The sequence below is a fragment of the Idiotropiscis lumnitzeri genome, chromosome 18 (assembly GCF_059441095.1).
Source record: "Idiotropiscis lumnitzeri isolate Australia: NSW breed Sydney's pygmy pipehorse chromosome 18, RoL_Ilum_1.0, whole genome shotgun sequence".
In the NCBI taxonomy this organism is placed as follows: Eukaryota; Metazoa; Chordata; class Actinopteri; order Syngnathiformes; family Syngnathidae; genus Idiotropiscis; species Idiotropiscis lumnitzeri.
This window is the reverse complement of record NC_142408.1, coordinates 2,254,702-2,270,049: the sequence shown is the minus strand read 5'-3', so window position 1 is coordinate 2,270,049 and position 15,348 is coordinate 2,254,702. Positions and strand designations below refer to the sequence as shown.

The following is a 15,348-nucleotide window of genomic DNA, read 5'->3' as shown; positions in this document are numbered from 1 at the left end:
AGATTAAGTGATTGACAGATTACTATAAATTGTGATGAAGAAATCTGATAGCTCAGTAGTAAACATGACACTTTAATGTTTTTGCATTGTAGGCCTACTAAATGATCACTATTAATATAACATAGTCCTAAAAATTAAAAGCTTTTTTAGGGAGGTAATAGTTCACAACATCACTTTGTGATGTGGCCCAAGCGTTTGTACTTCAGTCAAACATTCTGGGGGTGGGGTTTTGACCTTAGCCACACCGAGACATATTTCTACTTGTATGTATATCTATACATGTATCTGGCTATTACAACTCCAGCTGTTGGGAAATGCGTTATATAAGCTAAGTTATATTTTATTGTACTGTCTGCTCGTGGAGCCTCGTCGCGAGCTCCACTCTTGCTGATCGTTGATTGGATAGCGAGGGCGAGGAAACGGTTGTCCAATCACCGAAGAGATACTGGCATGTGGTTCTCCTTTGTGAGAAGGGGCGACTTCTTGCTTTTTCCAAGCAAGTCCATCTGAAAATGTGAAGCTGCCAGGATAGGCTCCGGTATGCCCGCAACCCTCGTGAGGAAAAGCAGGTAAGATGATGGATGTATATTATTTATTGGCATACTCCATCAAGTTTCCTCTTCTAAATGTGTACTGTAGTGTCTTGGCACTAGATGGCATCATTGTGGTTGTCTTATGTGCATTCAGTTTGCCCTCTGTGCGCACGCACGCACACACACGCACACGCATTGTCACGTTTGTATGTGACAATTTTCAACCTTATTTGCTCCCACGGTACAAGTCCATGCCAAGAAAAAAGTGAAATTTGAACCCGCTTTGGACAAGGTGATGTATTAAAACGTACCGTCACAGTGAATATTATAATGGGCATTATAAATGTTGTCTTTCAACTGTGCCACCAACAGCCTCAGAGCCAGTGATTCCTATCTTGTGCATCATGAGGGGCCACATGGGTGAGCAAAATAATTTTCAAAATTTGCTGCGTGAAATGGTTTACCATAATGAGAGAGAAATAAAGGATAGCAGCATGTATCAAGAGTACCAGAGAACAAAATCAATGTGGAAAAAAAACTAAATTCCTGCATTTTCATGCCAGGACAATAATACACAATAAAATGTTAAGCAAAAGTTATTTTAAATTAAGGTATCAGCAGAACTCTCACACACACACGAGACCACCCTAACCTCGCAAAACAGCATTGTGATGTGTTTCTATATGCCCTATTCAGTACTGAATTCCATTGCACTGTCTTCTTTATTTATCTAATTTATATATTTGTCTGTATTATTGTTGTATTGCACTGGAGAGGGGAGCCCTCTAATCTCGTTGCACACTTGAGTACAATGACAATAAAGGGATTTCTATTCTTTTCTATTCTATTCTTTGCACCAGGTCCGATTTTGTTACAACGTGAGTGGGCCTAATATGTTTTTGCAGATTTGGAATGACATGCAAGACAACATGAGTTCTTGCACTTCATGTTATTTCGCTGTTCACATGTTTTGTTTGCTGTCATTGCAAGTCACTTTGAATGTCAGTCGTTTTAATCAAAGCGGCTTTTACCAGGGCAGACACAGGCAAGACTGTGCCGTGGACGCGTCTTCAAAAATGCCGTAACGAGGTCTGTCGTCTGAATTACAACGCTCGTTTGACACCGTCCAAAATCGAATTCCAACCACCACAGACACACAGTTCAGGTGGAGTGACTAAGTTGTGTGTGTGGTTGTGTGTGTGTGTTGTATAAGTATCAGCAATACGTGTGTGGACCTGAGGTGGTTCTTAATTGGGCCTTGGAGGCATGAAACAGCCAGACTCCAATGTCTCCTTGTCTTCTTAATGACTAATTGCCAAGATGCTCAGCAAGTGGGAATCTTTATTACTAAGTTTGGGAGCTACTGATTTTTTTTCTGTTAAGCGTGAGATGTCATCCATGGTCAGTAGAAAATGGACAAGTGTACACGGTGCTTACTGCTTTTTATTCATACTTGTAGCGCATTTCATACACAAATGTAACTTAATGTGCTTTGCACGAGTAAAATGACTTCATCGACATCATACAGAAATACAACGTCCTAAAATTACGAATGCAATGTTGGGTGCAAGAGGGAGTTAGAGGGGAAAAAAAATGAATTTCTGTCCCATTGGTTCAAAAATAATCTCAAAGAGATAATTTGGTCCTCTCGAGAGCGATTGTTCGTATGACAATAGCATCGGTTAATGGACAGCAATGACGTTGTTATTGATTTACTAATCGGCCTTCATAAACGGCAAGGAATCGTACACTTTTATGACCCGACAAGGTCACAGCGGGGCTGTCCTTTAAACATTCACAGTGCCTCGTTTTAAAAGCTATGAGGACGACGACCATGTCCAAATACGGCAGACACCAGGAGCAAGTTAATTTTTTTTTTTTTTTTTTTTTTACAAAAAAATAGACAATCATAAACTTTCTGGTAGAGTGTTTGGCGCAAATGACAACAGTTAGAAGTCTCCAGAGTCTCTAATCTTAATTTCTAATCACAGTGGCGTTACGCCGATGAGCTCAGTAGCCCGCCGCGTACCCCCATTTGCGAGGGTCCGACTGAGCGTGGAGTCCGTCCTTATAGCGGACCACCGCTTGCACCGCGCTTGAGGCCGACTTGAATTCCGTTTGGTGGTTCTTCTTCGACAGACCCTCAATGACGTTCTGCCAAGACAAGCGTGATGTCAAGAAAACACGACACTTGCTGCATTTTTTTTCAATCTTAATTTCATTATAATTTTATCGCAACAGTTTTGGAAAAAAATAAATCTATTTTTGTTTTCCTCTATAGTTTTAAATTTTATTTAAATTTTCATTTACATAACAGCAAAAAGAACTTGACTTAGGAACTGTTGAGTCCCGTGGCCGACTTTCCCCCCCGTTTATATTTTTTCCTGTTAGCGAGCCTCACTTGGTCAAAGTCTGGCTCGGCCACAGTTGTGTTGGGACTCAGCTGGTTGTGGAGCCTCGGGTCGAATACGGCTTTCTTCAGGTCGTAATCGAAGAACAGCGCCATGGCGATCACCTAGGATACATTTCATCATTACAACCGTTTTCAAAGTAGACCCAAAGATAGAATAAAGTGAAAATGGGTTACCTGAGCAACGGAGGTTGTGATCCTGGTACCACCGGAGCCGCCCACCACCATCTTCACTCGGCCGTGCTTGTCGAAGAGGATGGCCGGACACATGGAAGACATTGGCCTTTTCCCTTTGAACGGCGTTAAATAATAGTAGGGGTCAGTTATTATCAAACCCAGAAGGGTGCCATTATCTTGGAATAGATGGAGCCGGTCAAAACTCCCCAGTAAGTCGTTCACAGGGGACTAATTAACCTGGCCTGATGAAGTTATTCGGTGATGGAGGCACCCCAAAGCCGTTTGTGATGAGCGGGGAGCTGAAGTCGTCCATCTCGTTGTTGAGGAGGATCCCCGTTGACCTCGACATGACTTTAGAGCCCAAACTGTGTGTCGAAAGCAACCAACAGAACGTTAAAAACATTCTCACGCCTCCGCTGAAGAGCTCCGCTGAGCGATCATACAATTGGTTAATGGTACTGGTGGCCGCCACAGCGCTGCCGTCCTCCGCCACTACAGAGAGGTGCGAGGTGCCGTGGTTGTCGGGGAGGTAAAACTCGGGTTCGTAGTAGCTCATGTTATGAGTGGTCCAGTCCGTGATCTTTCCTCGGAGCTCATCGGCGTAGGACTGCGAGGTCATGTTCTCAATGAACTTTGCAAGGAGAAAAATATTTTAAAATCAAATGTGATCAAGGAAACCCATTAATCATGCTGACTATCGTAAATGTTTTACAATTTACAAGAGCAAATCCTTCTGTGTTGCCAACACCAACTCACATCCTGATAATTGAGCCGAATTTGATCAATTTTCCTCACTTCGAATCAAAGTCAGCATTGGCATGATTAGCGTCGCAAAAATATTATCCTGGTCATTAAGCATGTGATTTAGGTTCAGAGTTATTTCTTGTTTTTCGGACAACTGAATCGAATAGCTGTACTCAAGTCACTAAAGGTAAAGAGTAACCGCATTTTTCAACCGACTACATAATAAGCATGACTCATTTACTTGAGGTTAATGCTCGAGAAGGACGCATATGGCATGGGGAGGAGCTTGGAATGATTGACAGGACCCTTACGTTGGTGATGTTGAGGAAGGCCGGATCTCCCAGCAAGGTCCTCTTTGCGTAGGCGAAGCGAAAGGCCTCCGTGATGCGGTGGTACGTCAGGATCTTCTTCTCAGTGCTCGCCACGCTGTCAGACGACAAGTTGTACCCTGTGGAAAATGTTGGTACTCTTGAGAAAGAGTTTCATTTTTAAAACAAGACAGCAGGGCCATAAAGTCATTTGGAAAATGAGTTTGTTTTATTAATTTTTTTCTCCAAAAGTGAATGAAACTGTAAAATATTTTTAATGAATGCAAATAGTAAATTATTCAATATTTTTATTAAACTATTTTATTATATTTTCCACATAATTTGAGTGATTTTTTATTTTCAAAAAATGTCCTTGTAAGTTTTTAATTTGTGTTATACAGCATTAATTTCATTCACCAACTCATGAAAAAAAAAATTTATACAAACTTTTCTGATTCATGTAAAATAACTTCATAAATCCTCATCTTGTCATTTGTGAAGAATAAAATTTTATATTCTTAATTCTTAATAATAATATTTTTTATTATAATAACTAACAAATTGATTAATAAAATAGGCATTGATTCAATTTTGAAAATTTATTTTATGTAAAAAATTATTTATGTAAAACTAATTTAATTCTAAAATAATGGGGATGATGCTTTTATTAAGATTTTGTATTATTATTAATTTGTCAAAATACGTTAATTATACAATTATTTAAAAAAATACTAACAATATCAATTATCCAATTATTTAATTGCATAAATGACAAAAAGTTCAAATGAATAAATACATATAAATACAAAAATGCCTAAATGCAACAAATATGAAATGAGTGGATAATGTTCATGCTTGATAGGTTTTATGTGGCCTGTCGGATGGTGATGGCTTCATTTGGATGTCAGACGCAGGAAAAAACTTTGGCCCGCTCACCGCCACCAGCTCGATTTTCTTCCAATTAGAGCCAAATTGGCTAGATTTAAGTTTATGCATGAGCCCCAGCGAGAGGGTGGCCCTGTCAGAGCAAAAGAAGATTCGAAGAAATTAATGACTTTAGAACGTAATCTAACCCTCAGATACTGTCACTGAGGCACATATTTTCAAAGGGAATTTTTTTTCTCTGGAGCCAGCCACAGTGGACGTAAGATCGTTTTAAAGTGGCTGATGATATTGTTGTCCAATGTCGTTCAAGACGATCGAAATAACTTTACGGAGTCATTCCCGTTGCGATCGAGCGGTTGGCCAAAAGTGAAGGCGGCTCACATGAAAGTGTACCTTCGCCCACACAAGATGCTTTTTTTTTTTTTTTTGCACAGAGCATCCAAGGTTTACCATTCAAGATGTTTAATATCAGCGAGAGCACAGGGCCGCTGGCGGGGGCGTTGGGAACAGCCATGGTGTACTCCCCCACGTTCACGCTCAAAGGCTCCTCATCCAAGACGGGCACATAATCCCTCAGATCCTCCATTGTGATGATTCCGCCTACGCAGGCAAGAGACAAACACCGTCAATGTGCTTGGACTCAATCTGGAATACAAATCCGTCACGGCGGTAAAATTAGACGCCGCATAGAGGGGAGCAGTTTGCTGTGACGCTTTAGAACGTTCATGCCTTTGAATCAACAAAGATATAAATATGAATATATATTTTTTTATGTAAAAGACAGCTTTGACTAGATACGTGACATAATGTACCATCCATCCAAATATAAACATATATAGAAAGTAGGCCTGACCATATCTAATATTTTTTTAGGCCAATGCCGATTCCTAAATTTGGCAAAATAAAATACTTAATACATTAAAATGAAGACAATAACTTATTTTCTTCATTCCCTTTCTCTTATATTATATGTGCCAATAACCAAGAGTGAAAAATGGCCAGTTACCTAAGTAGGCCACACCCCTTTTCAAAAACTGCTGAGAAAATATACAATAATTATTTTCTGGAAGACGGTCAGTCATGAAAACAAAAAATAACCTGCTGCCTGAATATCCGCCACCAGATTCTTTGCAACTTCTCCATGGTAGAAGGCGTCAGCGCCCCCTTCTGCTATTCGCCGGTAAGTTTGTGCAAGCTTGGGAAACCTAATGGTGTCGTTTTCTTGCAAGACTTCGCCACCGCCATCCCTGCAGAAAACCTCACTGCCGAGGACATGGAATGTTTTTTTTTTTGTTTAAAGATCCCATGAACACAGCCTGAAAATGAGCGTGATGATTTTCATGACTCACCACAAGGCAGAATCTTTGATGATGGTTGCCTTCAGTTTGGCCAAAGCTGAGGCGAGCGCCCTGCCTAAAGGAAATCCTTTCTCTGCCAGATCAATGCTCGGCTGGAACAAATCCTTCCAAGGAAGTTTGCCGTGGCGTTTGTGAGCCAGCTCGTATCCTCGAATCTCTCCCGGAACAGCGATGGATAAACCTCCTATCAAGCCATAAAACCAGCAAGACGGATCATTTTATGACCTAATTATGTGAAGTATGAGAGACGCGAGCAAATGATAAAAGTTGGAACGGCTTGTAATACAGTAGTGATACTATTTCTTATCAGATCGCACGCCATCAAAGAAAGCATTTGAGAATCTAAGAGTGCATTCTTTTTTTCCCACATGAATCCACGAGTCCGAATGAATATTGTACCTGCAGACCGCCGAAGCAATAAGCGAGATTCAAGAGGAAAGAGTACGTATAACACAGAGACGGTTCAAAGTTTGGTATCATTTAAAAGAAATTGAAATGCCGCCACATGTGGTTGGGATAGAGGGAATATTCTGTCCACGAAGCTGTGTGTGCGCATTCAATCGCTTTATTAAACAAGCAGTACAAAATTCAGCAAACAGGCAATTTCTTAAACGACCTGCCAATGCTCTCGACTGACACCGTCCGTCACCCCGCACGCGGAGTGTTATCCGTTTAGCCAACAAATGGTTTAGCCCGCTCTACATTCTCATTCGCAGACTTCCAAGTCAATCAACCTGCTGGGCCCGACTTTTAAAGGAACGCACGCATTCGCTGTCGCAGATACTACAGTGTAGAATGTGAGGGCGGTGACCACAAGTGGTAAAAAAAAATAAAGAATATCAGTCCTGCACCTCACAGCCTTCAGCCTGTCATTTAATAATAATAATTATTATTATTATTAATATTATTATAATAATAATATGAGGGCTTTGCTGTGATATTCATTGCATTTCCCACTTTAATCAAGATACAGATGCGTAAGATTTCTCCAGAGCTTGCCAACAACATTGGTTTTACAAATGCTTTCAACAACCTGGAGTTCGAGTTCTTGGAGAGCCCAAAGTACCTTTCTGGGACAAATCAGTGCTGTTTCCAAACATGTTCTCTGTTGCGTTGCGAGGCGCCATCTCCCGAGCGTCGATAGTTTCCACCTTGCCTGTGCGTGTTGCATGCAGCGTCATTATTATGGGCGCGCAGCATGTGCGAGCGGGTTATTCAGGAAAGCTTTTTCTGGGTGAAATGGCAACGTACCGCTCGTTGCGTCGTAGATGGTGATGAAAAGCCCTCCCCCGATGCCCATACTGTGAGCGTTCATCAGGCCGACACACAGCAAGGTGGCGATGCAGGCATCGACGGCGGAGCCGCCTTTCTTCAGTGTGTCACTGTTTCAAAAAAAGAATTTTCACTTTTAGAACGACAATGCCTTGAGAAACCAGTGAGCCGACTTGTGAGCCTTTCAAGATTCAAGCTGTTTGGCTGTTTTTTTTTTTTGGGGTGGCTTTGAGTTGTGAACAAAAATGAATTACAAGAGCTTTATGGTGCCAGCTATTCTACATTAAAAAAAAAAAAATCGCGACAGGCACTGTTCATCCATCTGTGCTCATTTTGCAGCCGTCGCATGCATGCGCAAGTCATTTACATGTTCCCTGAGTCCGATGTTAAGCCTCGTAAACTGTTTCCATACCAGCGTGCAAGCGTGACAAAAGACTCCCTCATCCTCTCAGGAAAGTCTTGAGTGTGATGCATATAATTAGATCTTTCGCTATGCCTCGACTGGATGTCATTAGATTATTGCGGGGAATGAAAGTGTATGAAGTACCGTAATGTATATATTGCTTATGGTTTCGTTAAGTCTGAGTTGGGTTACATGAATGTGTGTGAAGAGAGAGACATGGAAGGGGTATTAATAGCAGTCAGGGATGATTTCTTTGCCTGACTTGCATCGGTTTAATTCCCACTCAGTGATGATGAGAATTTGCTATCGTAGCGGAAGTGGTATTTGGTCGTGAAGTCGCACTTATTCCGACTTGAATAAATCCCCCCTCATATTGCCATCATTTATGACACTACAGCTGGAGAAATAATACACGGAAAGACACTTACGGACTACTGGGTGAGTGTTGGACGAACTAGTTTCTCTTGAAAGGTCCGTCTTGAAAATTACCTCGCAAGCGCATCTGCAATTAAATTCCCTCCTTCGGCCATTGTGGTTGAAAAAAGCAAGACTATATTTTAGATTTTCGAACGGTTGCCAGTTACGATTTTTCGCATAGCGATGTCCCCTCATGAGTGAGTATCCAATCACAAGACGCGTTCATCGCCTTCAACGTAAGGCCAGCGAGATCATCAAATCGTGATCTGATTGGCTATCGCAACTGTCTATTAACTGTGAAAACCCCTTGAGACACAAAACAGACGCCTGCACGATTGTATCTGAAGGCCTCGGACGAATAGTGCGTGCCACTGGTATTATGAAATCTGCCTGGCAACACAAGCTAGCTGAATTCCTATTGGATAAAAACTCTCACCTAAAATTTCAACACAAGGATATAATATGACATCAATTTGAAGAATAAAGCGGAGTTGCAAATTGTGCGTGCTTGCCTGCCAATCACCGAGCACGGCCCGGCGTCCGCCGCCACGGCCGCCTTCAAGTACACATGGTCACTCGGGTGCGTCTTCCTGTCCACGCCGAAGTAGACGCCTACAAATATGGCCGCTGCCGCCAGCAGTAGCAGCGTCACCGCTAACACGATCGTCACCCTCACCATTCCGACGCCCGTGGAAATGCGGAAATCTGAAAACAATTCAATAGATTGTCAAGAATTTAAAGGGAAAAAAAAATATTCGAAAGATTAACATCCATAAAATCAAATAAATAACCTCCTTTTTTTCTGGTTTACATAATTGAATACAACACCACCAGTACATAATTTCTTTTAAAAATATTATGTAGGTTTCTCACAAAATAACTCAAAGCGAAAAATGGACTGGCATCATTTGCAATAAATAAATAAATAAAAATAAGACACTACAGGACTTTTATCCAAAAGAACACCGGTGTCTAATTCTGTATTTGAATCGATTTTAGATGACTTTTACTGCTTTTAATGACTGACAAAAGGCTTCAAGGTTCTGCACTTTCGGCCTACCACATCCGTAATCATTAAACAAGATACCTCTGTTAAATGTTTCTGGTTTGCCCCCCCAAATGAATTCAAATAACCCCTTAATAATGGATGCATGGATGGCTTACCAAGCGATCAATCTATAATACGATAGTCACGAATTTTACGACCAACATTTGCTAAGAAGAAGAAGCAAATTTTCCCGTCACTTGGATGATATGTTTAGGACAGTTTTGACGTGACCCACACATTTTTCCGTGATTGCGTATTCTGTCAAAATTTTAACCCTGATCCCTGTCCAAAATCTGTGTTCTGTCCATGCCTGGTGCTGTGCTTAATTTTATTTAGATTTTTTTTTCTAGATCTACGCAGGTATGGGCGGAGCCTCCTGTACACACCTGAGCTGCACTGCAATCAACCATATTTGTCAAGACTCAGGAAGCAGTGTTAGCAATTGTGAGTTTCTTATTTTCCTTGCGTCGGTCGGTGAAAATATTTTCTATCTATCTATCTAAATAATATCAACAAGCAGTCGATGACGATGATTTTTTTTTTCCAGGGCATGGTTAAAATAACACCCAATGACGCACTTGGGCATCCCACTAGAGTCACCCCTCCCCAACTACACAAGAACGCGAGCTGCTACATGACATAATTAAATATTCGTGTTGGACCATAATAGTCGAAAATCCAATTTAAAAAAAAAAAATAAAAGCTGTAATTCCATTTTTATATAACCTTTATATTTGGATTTCAATCTTAATCAGATGAGCGACTTTTTTTGTTCTGGGACTTGTCCTGAAACTAAATTACTGCAACATTTTGTCCATTTTAGGGTAACGGCATCACTCAACAGACTGTAGGATTCAATTGTTTTGCATTCCAAAGGTTGACAACCGGCGAGTGTGATGTGGTCTTACCTTCAACTCGTGTCAGGGTCCTCTGCAACAAAAAGCTTGCTCCTCGTCGTTATGTTGGCCACATTCTGCAAACCAGGTGATATGCGACACTCACTCACTGTGGCTTTTCAATATGTAACTATCGCTGGAGTCGTAAACCTTAAGCCGGCCCACCGTTAAAAATGTTTTATGAAACGCAGATCACCAGAAGAACACTGACGCCGCATCGCGTGACGCAGGCAAATTGAAATGAATTCATCATTTTCAACATGAGAGGAAATCATTTTCAACTGGATTTTTTTTCAGCAGCGTTTGCATTTTTCTACTCACTCCCATATTTATTAGTGGTGGTAGCAGAATGAATGGTTGGAGACATGATTTTGTATGGTTTTATTATTATTAGTAGTAGTAGTCGTAGTAGCAGTATTAATACTCATATTTCCCATAGAAGTAGTATTTCGTGTTATAAGTAGTAATATACACATTCATATAATTTATATATCCCAGTTGAAGTATTTAGGAGCAAGAGTAGCTAACAGTAGTAGTACTATTAAAAGCAGGCATGGGCAAACTATGGCCCAGGGGCCACATGCGGCCCTTTAATCAATTTAAACCGGCCCGCCGAACGTGAAAAAAAATTAAATGAATAAACCTTGTTAATGTTTTATTTTCTAAATACTGTGTTTTTTTTCAGGACATATATATTGTTGTAATGCTTTTATGCACTTTCATTTAAAATTAAATGTATTTTTTTTTTCTCAGATGAGGTGAGGTTACCAAAACACTCCATCCATCTGCGCCTGGTCTGGGCAATTTTATTACTTGTATTATGTACTAGTTCTTATTCTAAATTTAGCAGAAGTAGTGGAAATAGTATAATTAGTAGTACAGTGTGACAAATGCAAACTCTAACAGGTGCCCCATGAAAAATAAAAAAAATAAAATCCAAACGCCCGCTAACTGGCAGACCACAACAAGAACACACTGACCATGAATTAATTATTAAGAACCTGAGAGGAATCCGCATTCAGCTGTGTGACTTGTGCTTTATCTGCACAGACGGTTCAACTCCGCTGCGACAAAGATTAACTCTCCGCCACATGAGATGACGCACGTCAAACATTGGCCTTTGGTATAGTCGCACAACAAAATGTTAAATGAAGCGCCACCTCACCCGGAACGTAGAGCCACCAACGACCAACCACCACGAGGGGAGGAGAGAGGGTCGAAGAACCGAACCAGAACAGGAGGTGGTGGTTAACCGGTATGGTGTGCTGGATTCCTGACAAGTGGGAATGCGACGGGACGCACCAACCAGGTGTCAAAATGCAACCCCCCCCCCCATTCTTGACCTCGGCCAATCGGACGGAAGTGTGTTTGACAAGAGAGGAGGCAGACGCCTACTGAATGGCCTTCAAACTCCTTCACAACAAGTGCAAATCTTGGCTAAGGCTTAAAGTTTTGGACACACTCTATCTATTTGTGAAGAGTTCCACATTGAACGGGAATGCCATTAATCTGTTTTAGCCTTGCCCCAAAATAAACACACATTTGATTTTCTCGCTGTTGTTTCATCCAGGAAAAATATAACTCAATATTATCGGCATTTATAAAAACATAAATAATATTATTGAATAGATCCAAAATGGGTAAACTGTGTGCATGGTGTTTTAATGCAGAACTCCAATTAATTGTACTGCTCCACCAAGTATCCCTGCATTGGCCACCAGGAGGCAGTATAATAAAGTCAGTAAGATGCTTTAATATGAGTCATTCTTCGTGGAAGATCAAGAATATATGTCTGTGAGTACGACTTTAGTATAATTCAACATGCAACTTTCAAAGCTATAGCCATTAGCTTCCCAATGGTTTTTGTGTTGTCTGTTAGCATTAAGCTAACCGGCAACCAGTTCAGGGTGCACCCCGCCTACTGCCCAAAGACAGCTCAAGTACTCAGACTCACTGTCTGATAAGTGAAAAGCTGTCAGCCTCTTTAGGCTGGAGCGGTGGACTGAGCCATTTTATGTAAATGGGGGGGGGGCGTTGGAAACGTTTCCTAAACAACATTTACTGTTCCCACAAATACATTGTAAATGAAACATATGGGTAACTCTTCGTTTATTACTGAGTGTCATATTACTTTGTCAGTATTATAATTTTATTAGGGGCCCTTCTGGGACCCTGTCGATCATGGTCCCCTCGAATCCTTCTTCTGATTCCCCCCTTTTCTGCGCCCCCGGGTCCTAACCAATATTTTCCTTGCAAATGCATTTATTCTCCTGTGTCATGTCGTCAAGAGACTCGGGAGATGCTTTTTTTGTTGTGAGAGGTCATGACAGCAGCTGTTTAGAGTGCTCTCTTCTGATTGGTTGAGAGCAAAAAGCGCGTGCACGGTAGATGCGAGGGGAAGAAAGGGGCACGAGGTGCTGTCGACTCTACGCGCAGACCGTTGTCACGTTTGAGTCACGTTGTGCTGCGTTCAAACTTTCCTCAACGTGGATACGTTTGCGAGCACTTGGCTGCGAAACCGTCATGCTTCGGCTGCCTTCACGTTTACACGAAACAACAACAACAACAACAACAACAACGACGACGACGACGCGTGCTCTCGGGAGTGATGGGGTCCAAGTTGAGCAGGCAGAGAAGTCTCGATTTGGAAAGTAAATGGACCAAGAGACGGCGGCAGAGGAATGACACGTCGGTGCAAAGCGACAGAGGAGGCGGAGGAGGGGATCTGTTGTTTACCTCCTTGATGCTGAAGTCGGACAAGCTGCCGGCGATTCTGCGCAAACGCGACCACAGCCCGTACGTCAAGCGGGTGGCTTGGATCCGCGACATCCAACGACATCTGCGAGAGCACAGGTCCGAGCAAGCGGCCGAAGTGCTAAAACTGCTGAGAAAGGTAAGTTCGTGTTGGGTTAGGGATACCGTTTTTTTCCCCCCTACTTTATTCGCACTTTCAAGTTTTTTATTGCGCGCATGCACAAAGTTTATTCTAGATGAGGTTACCTTCGCAAACCTTGCATTCTGCAACAAAAGTTTTTAAACACCATTTACAAGACTTAGTTGTTATAATAGATTAACTTCATCAGCAACACGATGCACGTGTACAAAGCAAGAAAATCCCGATTGCATTTAACAAGAATTGCAGAAACCGTAAATAAATAGTACATCTCCTAGTATTCAACACGTATAAGGCATGACAAAAAAATTAACAGTAAAAAAAAAAAAAATCCACATTCCCAAAAATCACTGGTATCATTGTAACCGACTCTGTGAAGAGGTTGTTTAACTTTTACCCAAGGTTGGGTTAATTATCTTGACCCAGCAAATTTGCTTTGGATTTGGGTGGGCTAAAGAGCTGAAGACGATCGCCATTTTTGACAGTTTTGTTGGGTTGGTGGTGGCTGGAAGGCTCAGCACAATTAAGTCGCCTCAGAGTATAAATTGCAAGACCATCCAATCTGAAGAGCGTAAAGAACACATGATCCAATAAGCCTTTAAAAGTACAACAACGGATTGAAAACCAGACATGAAATGCGAAATGTGTTTTGCATTACTTAAAATGTCATCACGTCCGTTTTTTTTTTTTGAACAAAAATCCAAATTGAGCTCGAAATAACCCACTATAAATTTCCTAAAATAAAATTGAACTGCTTCACAGCTTTGCTATACTCAAGTCCTGCTCCTCGCTACCCCTTTTGTGTCATCTTCGTGGCCGCCTATAACTCGACATACTTATCAGATATCCATATGATTACGTAACTCTTTCCACACTTTTAATCCGCACTTTCCACGGGGTGGGGGTGGGGCGGATTTACCCCAACTAGAGAGACGAGAGTGAGCACCGTTTTTAGAGCTCAGCTTGAGCTTTCCACTTCCTCCTGGTAGCTTTGCTCTGATCAAAGGCGGGGAACAGTCAGGATGCTCTGACGGGAGCACTTTTGATCAAGAGAACTCCCCGGTGTCAGGCGGAGAGGAAAAAAAACAAACCAAAAAAAAAAAAAAACAGAACAACAACCTGAAAGTAACTTCCGGCCCATCTGCAGCTGATGTGGCATACATCCACCCCACCGTACGGTGAAAGTGAGAAACAATGCTTGTGTGTTGCCATGAAAGCTTTAAAGCAGAATGTCAAGTAGGGTGTGGGATGATCAGATGTCTTTAAATTGATATTTGCATGATGCTGAAAGGATGTGACTCATGCTAAACTTCCTGGAAGACTTTCTGACCGATGCGTTTGTCCGTGCACATTAGCAGCATTTACGCAGTGACTCACTTAAGATGAGAAGGATCCTTTCATCCTGGGCTCTCCCCCGTCTTATTTTTACACTTTAAAAGCAACCTACAATGCCACAAAGTGGCTCCAAAGTCCTGGCTCATAGGAAAGTAGTAATTGGTGTCAGCAGCAAGATACTGGAGTGATACAGTTTGACTGTGAATATTTTTATAAGTCAAGAGGAGCTAAATTTCGCCTGGCTTGTTCAAAAAAAAAAAAATTTAAAAAAAAACTCTAAATTGTTACGGCTATCAAGTCCATTCATTAGCCCATCTATGGCATTTTGTGTTGTTTGTTAGCATTAACACTGTTCTACAGTTTACCGATTGCACCGCAGTTTTCTTCTTGAGTGAGTAATTCGAATACAAATGGAGTCAAGATGATGTTGAATTAAAGGCAACACAATTTTTCACAATGATTTTCAAAGAATTTTCTGGATGGCTGCTTCACTCTCACATTTATAACTGCGTGTGATTTAGTCTCTTGTTAACCCCAAATGACTTTTGGTGAGAAGAGTGGCGTTCATCCATAAAGACAAGCAAACCTTCACTCACATTCACAGACTCAGAACGTTTGGTTGAAATTCTCCCGAGGCTCCGTTCTTTTGATTACATGTCGACGAGGCAA

The 15,348-nt window shown here is 41.5% G+C and overlaps 2 protein-coding genes and 1 long non-coding RNA gene across 3 annotated transcripts in view; 2 read left to right on the top strand and 1 right to left on the bottom strand.

Annotated features, from left to right (window-relative positions):
* The first annotated feature begins 474 nt into the window (after positions 1 to 474).
* Positions 475 to 12,000, top strand: LOC148318928 (uncharacterized). The gene is made up of 2 exons (XR_015839763.1): positions 475 to 569; positions 9,906 to 12,000. It is a non-coding gene; the product is annotated as an uncharacterized LOC148318928 (long non-coding RNA).
* LOC148318927 (glutathione hydrolase 1 proenzyme-like) lies at positions 1,959 to 13,016 on the bottom strand. Its single transcript, XM_088281478.1, has 13 exons — positions 10,464 to 13,016; positions 9,020 to 9,212; positions 7,667 to 7,797; positions 7,482 to 7,571; positions 6,407 to 6,599; positions 6,156 to 6,319; positions 5,508 to 5,657; positions 4,176 to 4,312; positions 3,564 to 3,751; positions 3,358 to 3,485; positions 3,121 to 3,233; positions 2,935 to 3,048; positions 1,959 to 2,687 (listed from the first exon to the last, which is right to left on the bottom strand). The coding sequence occupies exons 2-13, from the start codon at positions 9,184 to 9,186 to the stop codon at positions 2,544 to 2,546; spliced, it is 1,719 nt and encodes a 572-aa protein (XP_088137604.1). The 5' UTR covers positions 9,187 to 9,212; positions 10,464 to 13,016; the 3' UTR covers positions 1,959 to 2,543.
* Positions 12,772 to 15,348, top strand: part of LOC148318926 (leucine-rich repeat-containing protein 75B-like) — an 18,600-nt gene continuing 16,023 nt past the window's right edge. Inside the window, exon 1 of the mRNA XM_088281482.1 lies at positions 12,772 to 13,344. Within this exon, the coding sequence (XP_088137608.1) occupies positions 13,060 to 13,344 (285 nt within the window). The 5' untranslated portion in view covers positions 12,772 to 13,059. The remainder of the gene's footprint in view (positions 13,345 to 15,348) is intronic.